Below are 9,362 nucleotides of genomic sequence, written 5' to 3'. Positions count from 1 at the left end.
TTCTTTTAAAAAAACAAACTGTCTTCACAGCTGATTGTCTGCGCGCCTGCAGACATTACTCTCCTGAAGATGTTTGAAGCAAAAACAAACATCACCTAAGTAATTTTCTTGGTTAGAAAAAATGGTAAATATAATAGTTCTATGATTTTCTTAATAAATTTTCTTTTTTAACTTTGATCAATTTAACTTGTAAATTTTACTAGAATCTATTGATTTCATCATTTCAAGCTAGTTTTCTCTAGTCCTTTGTTTTATATTCTTTTTACCTTTTATCATGTTATGGATGCCAACCAACTAATTTATAGTCAAGGTTGCATATCAAACTATTGATGTTTATAAATTACAATCGTGAATGACACGAACCTTAAACTGTTAAACTAATTATTTGATTGCATTTGGTTTCGTTTATGCAAAATCCAACTAGAAAGATGCCGAAAATACGTAAAAGGACAAATGTTTTAGTCCATTATACATTATGTCATTGTTTTTGTTTTTATAGACGATACAACTATATTTTTTTGTCATTTCATAACCTTAGGGTGATGGCAATACTGGTACCCAACATGCCGAACTTCTTTCTCGGTACAGAACATGTCGGGATGGTGCCTTGGTACATCTGCTATAACCCGAAAATTCTATCATGCTTCTTTTTCTTCTTGGTTCTTCCAACATAGCGGGGTATTGAAGCACAATCCCTTTCCCCAGGTGTGTTTTTTTTCGATACCGACCACCATAGAGTGGTGTTCTCACCGGTGCCGATCGGTACCCGTTTCTATCTTTCACCCATTGCTACCACCCTTACAAGAGAAGTTCCAGCCGAGTATAATATAACCGATATTTAAGTTCATGCTTGAGATATTACAAAAATAAATTTATAGAATCAGTGACAAAACATAAATGTATAACATCTATATACATTATTCTTAAATTTCTATTAATAAATTTAAAACTAGAAAACGACAAAATAATAATAATAATTATAACATTAAGAAAGTAGGAGATGGAGATATGAAAGTGAAAGAGAATAGAGAATGGCCGGTTTGTCTTGTTTCAAACTTAGAGTAAATAAGGGTCTCACACACTTTCATCTCTATTATATACACTCCTATAAATATACCACTACTAATCATACATACAATTCTATAAATAAAAAATAAAAAGTACTATGTAACCATTAGGCCAAGAGGGACGTATGCGGCATACTCGACCGGGCATCCATGGCGAACGGTAACACCGCCGCCGTGGGTTTATTCCCTTATGGGCAACCTCATTTCATGGACAATAACTCCATAAACAATATGAACGTTGGTTTTTTTACCATTGGGGTCATTAGAAATTTAAAATAAAACATTTTTTTTCCTATTTAATCTTCAACCATTTATCATTTTATCCATACAACTCAAAATAAACACCCAATTCTACATATTCTATAACCATAATCAATCAACCAAAAAATCAGGGAAAGCTCAAAGAATCAATCAACCTAAAAATCATTCACATCCCGGGGGTTTCGAACACGAGAGGAGCCAGTAGAGGACGCGGTTCTAATGTACGAGCGGTTCGAACGCTAGAGGAGCCCGAACATGTTAATTTGCGACAACAGTTTTTGTTGCAAATTTGTGGTAAATAGCCATAACCACTATTTTCTGACAATATGTGTTCCTGAGAAAAAAAGCCGTGGAAAATCTAGTTTCCGACAATTTTGCTACAATTTTTGCTGCAGATTTACGACAAATACTAGTCGTCACTAACATTGCGACAGATTGCCACAATAGTGTGGTTTCATATTATTAGTGTTTATTTTCAGTAATTAATACACAGTTGTCGAAAACTTGTGACAAACTTTGCAAGCTTTGCCACAATTTTGCCACAAAAGTGAGGTTTTTATGATATATTGCAAATTTGTAGAAAAATTACCATCGTTCCGACCATTTTGCTACAAAAGTGTGTTATTTTATTTGGATGCTGATTTTTTTTATTCTTAAGGTTAATCTTTTATAAATGATTAAACTAATTGTCGGTAGTTTGTCGGAAACAGATTTATGCTTTCAACGAAATTGTGACAACATTGTTTTAGTCCACTACGTTGTAGGAAACTTGTGTAAAATTTTAAGACTTTTTTAATTTTGATTATTGGCGAAAAGTTGTGGAAAATTTGTTGGAAAATTTGAGGTATGGGAAAATTGTAGAAAATGGTTGTAGCAAAAATAGCAATTTTCTAATAGAGGACGTGATCCCAACGTGAGAGCCAGTTCGAACTCGAGTTTTCAAGGGTATACACCGTAACCATTTTATACACAACCACAACCTACTTCTCATGTTCAACCACCCCATGTTTTAACATACCCACATGGGCCTACTCTTGTTGCACCCGCTCGATATCCATACTATATGGACGATCAAGATATGTTCGACCCGTTTTCGTATAGTAGCCCAACTCCACGGTCCTTGCGTGACAATCCGGAACGCCCACTCCCTCTTTATGAAGATCCCGACGATTTAGACTTTGTGCCGGAAACACAACATAAAGTTAATTTAATTTGGATGATGATGATGATAATAAAGAAATGTAAATTGAAGAAGACCCATATAAAGTTAAAGAAGCGAATATAGTACGGTTCGAACGACGGACTACTAAGGTGAAATGAACAAACAACCAAGAAGTAGCTTTATGCAAATCATGGTGTCATTGCTTCGAAGACAAATGAGTCCGAAATCAACAAAAGAGATAGAATTGTTAGACAAAAGGTCATTGTACATTACACTTCATTTATAGGCGGTGATCGAAATGTTCATCAACTTCGTTCAAAATGGGAGACACTTTGGCCTCAAATGACCGAGTTCAATGCATTTTGGATACAAATGGTAAAATTTATTTTATGATTTAATATATATTTTTGTGGTGTTAATATAAATAATTGCGGTGTTAATATATATGTTATAACTAGACATGATGGTTTTAAAAGAATCATAGGTACCTGAAAGTAAAGAGATCTCAATAAATTATCTCATGTCTAGAAATATATGGAACCTATACAAATCAACGTCGTTGATAATTTTGTATAGTGCTTGAAATAATGAAAATGATAAGGATTAAGAACTAAGTTCGACATATAAATAAAATATGAAATGATTGGCTAAAAAGAGAAGACGCAAATGAGGCAGAACTGAAATCTCTCACGAATATAGAAGTTTTGGGCAATTGGACTTACAACTAAAAGTTGTAAAATATGTTAAATACAAATGAACCTTTGCGCAGAAGCATAATGAGAAATGTGACATTATGCAATATAAGGCACAATTTGTGACACAAGTATTGACGCAAAACTCATAATTAATTATGAGGTGACTTATTTGTTAGTGGTGGATGCAACAATTTTTAATATGGTAATATAAAAGAGATTTGATATGCTTCTAATACACATTATGATTATAATTTTTTTATGAAATCCTAGAAGAATTTGAGTTGCCAGAGTCATATAAAATAAGTTTTCAAAAACGATACGACTACAGAATATAAATTCGGATCTGAGTACATTATTATTCTTGTATACATTTAATAATGAAATATATATGGAACTCTTGGTGAGTTTCCTAACATGCTCTATTGCTTAAAAGTAAACATCTTAATGATGTAATTTCTATGCATCAATAAGCAAATGGTGATATTCAATACACTATGTATACGGATTGTGAAATATGAAATCAATAAGTAAACATCTTTGTTTTATGTATTGGTTACCCTTTAAACAAAAATGTTTTATCCCGCACCATCCCTCAAATTTTTTTTCTAAATCATGGTCTATGACTCTTATGGACTATCAGTATTCACACTGGTGTGTTGTTTCTTGGCATAGTATAAGAAACAAAATGTTCCTTACAAAATCTTTTGATACACCAATGGTAAAATCCAAATTATTAAAATACTTGAATATTATCGTTGTTAGGAACTATACATACTTAGAAAGGCACTCTAATCGTGAACTTATGATTTGATTCTATAAATATTTTGAATTTTATAATAAAATAATATTTCATAAAACTGTGTGTATTTACCCCGTGGGCGCCATCCATGACCAAATGGCTTCATTTGATTGGCCTATACCTCTCTTCACCTTTAATGCCGCCTATCTACTAGTGCCTCCCACCCTTGACGTCCCCACATAACAAGGTTTAATGCCCTTTGGCGCCCATGAAAGTGATGATATAGCCATGGATGACGCTCATTGGACAATCACTACACATGGTTTAATGGCAAAACTTGCTTTTGAAGCAAATGTTGAACTTCCTACTATCGCAATGTATGGTTCTTGTAATATCATTGTGGTTCTATAGAACCTAGTAGTTAGGTAAACCTAGGGTTGGCATATCGTGTATACCCGTATACCATAAGATACGAGCACGGTAAGACACGAACATGAAATGTGTATACTTGTACACGACACTAAAACTTATAGTGTACCTACATCCCAAACACGATAATACACTATAAGAGTTGTTTAGAAACACATTTGACAACCTGTTTAGTGAAACAAAAGTCGTCGAAAGTAGAGAGATTACTAACTTACTAAGTAGGGTTAACGATGAGGTAGCAAGCTGTGACCACCGGAGGAAGCACCGACGGCTGCAGGGCCGGAGTTCAGAGGCGACGCTGATGGCCGGAGTTCAGAGGAGGAGCTGATGGCCGGAAAGGGAATGTCGTGAGTGGTGACGGCTGAGAAGCAGAGAGTGAGAATGCTTTAGGAATTTAGGGTTTATGATAACTTATAATTATATGTATATTTAATTATAAAAAGTTTATCAGGTATTTAACATGTACCTAACAATTAAACGGATATTTTACCTGTTTAGACACGAAATTAACAGGTAAATTCGTGTTTACCTGTTTAGTACACGAAACCTATTATGGCCTTACCTGTTACCTGTTAAAGTCATGTAGGTACGTATCATGTATTCGTGTTTCGTATATAAATTGTCAGCCCTAGCTAAACCATTGGTTGTTAAACTCTTCAACCCCATGATTTATATTATTAAGGTGAGGTTGTTTAACATTTAACATATTTTCTATTCTCCATGATACTCGTAAGTTCTTAATGTAAGCAAACACAAAAAGTATATACGTATGAAATAGAGAAAATGCATGATCATGTAATGCTATACATAATCATAGTTCTGGATTTAGTATGCATGCCAAAGTTTTAAAATTGGCAACGGGTATTGACACTACACGATTAAGAAAACCATGTCCAGGAAATCCTAGATTTTACATGACTTACGATTAATAAGAACTCGAAATTTTAAGACCAAAATTACTATAATCATGGTAATGAAAGAGGTTTGGTCAATCGCAACAACTAAATAAATAAAAGTTAAATCGAGTTCTTTTTGTCCAAAGTGTCACCATCCTGTTTTGGTTGTTACCATTTATTTGTTACCGTTTGATAATCATTTTCGATCATTATTTGATTAGACATTACATTATCTACGCCTCCCAACTATTTTTGTCTTCGTCCATTACCTTTAGTCGAGATTGATCGTCGTTTGACCATTGGTTTTGGTTATGTACAGTATTTGATGTCACTCTTTTGACATATGGTCATCCTCCAATCTAAATGTGTAAATACCAGTTAACCAGTTTTCGGGGTATCAGTTATTTAACCGAACCGGTTTTTGGTCAAATGATCCCAAGCAGTCTCTGATCTGTGGTTTTTTTTTTGTAACCAAACAGGTTACACCTATACTGGTTAATAACCTGTTTCGGTTTCGGGTCATGTTTGATTTTGGTTCGGGTTAACTTGTTACAATTTGCACCTCTACCCCTATCATGAACGATAAGTCTTGGATCTCTCTTGTAAGTGCAAGTGAATTAATGGATTCCTCTATTATCCAATAACCAAAAAGGCATGTATTAACAAGTATTGTTGAAGGTAAATGAGTAGAATATTATATTTCAAACAATCAGATCAACAAGTAGCAGCTAATAATATAACCGTATCAGAGCCGATGTACTTCTTTATTGATCCCTTTTCTGGATCTTTCGGATTCAGATTTTTCTATCTTCCCTAGGCATAGGATGCACCATCCGATCACCACTTTTCACGTAGTACTTTCGTGGGGCTCTAACTGAAAACTTGAAGAAACCGGTCAGTTGATCGGTTATTCATTTTGCAAAGTGGCACAGTTTGGTTCGGATTAACGGTTTTTTGACCCAGTGCACTGAAAGGGTACAATACGATAGCACTCAAAACTGTCACGCTAATATCCCAAGCAAACGCAATATACTCGAAGCATGAAATAATAATAGTGGTACAAGGAGAAAAGGCAAAAAATAAAACACAGTTTTAAGTCTTGATAATGTGTCTAGGAATAACATACTAGACCAAGGGGCCTAATGCATAAACATAGTCTATATAATGGATAAACAACATATTTTTAACCATCAATCTGAAGGAGATAGCTTCAACGGGCTCACTGATTAAAACCAACAAAGTAGAATTATAACCAAGCATAAATTGTTGGCTATTTTTTCTTGTCATACGCCTCTATGTTCTGAGGCTCACATTCAGGACTAAAAAGGCGGACCAGTAAAGCCGTGCTTGCGCTTACAGTGATTGCCCCGGTACCAGCCCACCTCAAACTTCTAGGAATATGCACTCTAGGACCTGCAACATGACACTGGTTAGCAGGATACAAATGGGGCCCGCCAGTTTTCCCCAACAAGTTCCCATGGTCAATATAGGTGTGCGTGCGTGCGTGCGTGTGTGTGTGTCATGAGATTATACAACTTCAAATTTAAACTCTCCTAGAAAAAATAAAATAGAAGGAAAAAAAAACGTTTCTATGTCATAGAACATTACTCGTCTACCATTCTATGTGGTTCTATGGTCTCATGTCAAATCATGAAAACCACCAAAAAGCCCGTTGCACCCACAACTCAGGTGACAGGTCATGTTTAAATGTTTAATCATACTTTTTATAATAAAAAGAAAATACACCTGATGCGGTCAAAAAAACTACGGTTAAGTACCGTTTTCCTATGTCGCACCCACAGCTCAAAAGATGTGCGGAAGCAAACAAATTGATAATAAAACTCGGTGATGAAAATCAAAAGCTTTAACGAACCGAAAGGTTCAAAGAAACCTCAAAGGTGTTCTTTACCATGATCAAACCCAAGAACTAGCTAAATAATAATCCCTAGATCCCATTTTATAGTTGTGAATCATAAGTCAAATAGGAAACCATTAAGATAACAATAAGAAATTACAAATATTATCTTCAATTCAAACTTGTAGATAATCTTCCATCAACACCACTAGGCTATAAGCCCTTTGGTGTATATATTAATAGCATAGCATATATCCTGTTTAAGTTATAAACAATATGATTAAACAAAACCATTGCCAATTCAACAAGCTTTGGGGGTTATCCCTTATTTGACATGACATCATGCAACTATAGAAAATAAGAAGTGTGTTATGGACAGAAACATTTGTTTTTTTCTAGATTTGACATTTAGTAAGTGTATATTTGAAATTGTAGAATATCATTGTACCTAATGCGCTTCTAACAACATACACAAAGAGTAAAAACCATTTGTGTGAACCTCTAATTAATTTGTGGGTTTTCAAAAAATAATGTTATTATCTTTTAGTAAAAGAACATTTATATTTCGAAACCAGGTGTTGAATATAAAGAACACACCGTAATGCAGTCGACAAAGGATCCAGAATCCTAAAGCTCCACCAACACTAAAAACACCAGCAGTATGCCTCATCAACCTTGAACACGGTTTACAATCAGATCTCATTAGCTCACCATCAGAAAAACCAAGCAAACGCCTTAACGCCATTGCTTTAATCAAAAGCCTTCCAAACAAAAATCAGGTAGTCTGCTAAGAAATTATTCAACAAGAAAACACACGTCAAAGAACTGTAGATGGTAACACAAACAAGCTGCATACCAACAAAAGGAAAAACAAAGACATGATTTTGTAACATGGATATAGCATTTTTACCGGTAACAAAATGACAATATACACTACTTTCTTACTTATCAAAATAACTTACCTTGGTTCCTACTCTTCTTCGTTTGGGGAAAGACAGGCAGACGGATGCTTCTAAAACGCAGCCCAAATTTTTGTGTTCTTTAGTCTTAGATATCTTTGTATTTTGAGAAAGCAATTCCATGTTACCTATCATTTAGTTGTCATTCTTCTAAACAGATAAATGCTCTTCATTCATCCTCATTATAGACGAATGTGCTGCAATTTATTATTGTTAAAAATAAAACGTGCCTCAGTGAAATACGAGCAAATCTTGTGCAGATATAAAAACCAGGTTTATCATCTTGTGAAACTGAAAAGTGTTTTATCTTTTAACGGTAATAAATTGCACTGATAAACAACGATAAACATCGTCTGTTTAGAAGACATCTTGTGAAACTCTACAAGACATGTTCGATTCCGACTCCCACACGTTTCATTTTTTAACAATTATAAATTACAGCACCTCCAACATTTAGCTGTTTAGAAGAATAGCAACTAAATGGCATGAAGTAATGAACTAATTTCTCAAAAACAAAAACAACTAAAACTAAAGAACCCAAAAATTGGCATACTTTTTAAAAGCAGCCGTCTGCGCATCTCTCCACATATGCAGAATTATAGAACCATGGTAAGTTATATTTTTAAGAAAAGAAAACAATGCGAATTGCCATTTCCTTACCGGTGAAATGCTAATCCATGTTTACAAAATTTGCCAACCAGTTTCCTTAAATGAGCATAAGAGTCGCCTAAATTTAACTATATGTAAAACCCTAGAGTAATTAGTTAAACCCAAAACAAGAATAAGAAAACATTATGTCCTGGACAAAAGTCCACAAACAAAGATTCCCTAGAAAGTAGAAACTACTACCAAGCATACAAAATAAAACCATGTGCAAAAGTAATCATAAATTCATAATGATTACAAGATTACTACAGAAAAACGATAAATTAACGTGATTGCGGTGAAGAAAAGATGAAATTATAAGAAATTTACCAGCCACTAAGAAGCAGAGATGTTGGAACTATCGTTATTATTTAGATTAAGAGTGTTGTAAAAACGTGAGAAACGGTGGCGAGTTAAGGGTTTAGGAAGATGATGCTTCTTCTTAAGGCCAAATATTTCTTGGACCAGAGGAACATGAACCAGCAGGAGCTTCCAAGCCAAACACCAACCGATAACAAGAAAAGAAAGCACAAATGACAAAGCAATAAGTGGGCGGACAACGAATAGGTTCAAGCGGTCTGAATACGCAAGATTGCAGCCAATAGATGATTCCATTCACCAAAGGTAAAACCTTTTGTAATAAATCCCTGAAAA

The 9,362-nt window shown here is 34.5% G+C and overlaps 1 protein-coding gene across 3 annotated transcripts; it reads right to left on the bottom strand.

Moving 5' to 3' along the window:
- Positions 1-6,305: 6,305 nt before the first annotated feature.
- Positions 6,306-9,362, bottom strand: LOC143534416 (uncharacterized). 3 transcript variants are annotated; one of them, XM_077028915.1, is made up of 3 exons: positions 9,039-9,362; positions 7,702-7,865; positions 6,306-6,662 (listed from the first exon to the last, which is right to left on the bottom strand). In XM_077028915.1, exons 2-3 carry the CDS (start codon positions 7,847-7,849, stop codon positions 6,520-6,522), a joined length of 291 nt encoding a protein of 96 aa, XP_076885030.1. In that variant the 5' UTR covers positions 7,850-7,865; positions 9,039-9,362; the 3' UTR covers positions 6,306-6,519. The 3 variants fall into 3 exon arrangements, with proteins under 3 accessions (XP_076885030.1, XP_076885029.1, XP_076885028.1); XM_077028914.1 differs by having other exon boundaries at positions 6,308-6,662; positions 7,702-7,891; XM_077028913.1 differs by having other exon boundaries at positions 6,308-6,662; positions 7,702-7,888.

The sequence above is a fragment of the Bidens hawaiensis genome, unplaced genomic scaffold, assembly GCF_021521415.1.
Source record: "Bidens hawaiensis isolate Kalapana, Puna unplaced genomic scaffold, B.hawaiensis_p1.1 tig00010164_1, whole genome shotgun sequence".
Lineage (NCBI taxonomy): Eukaryota > Viridiplantae > Streptophyta > Magnoliopsida > Asterales > Asteraceae > Bidens > Bidens hawaiensis.
The sequence above is the reverse complement of the archived record's forward strand: the minus strand, read 5'-3'. Positions and strand labels throughout refer to the sequence as shown.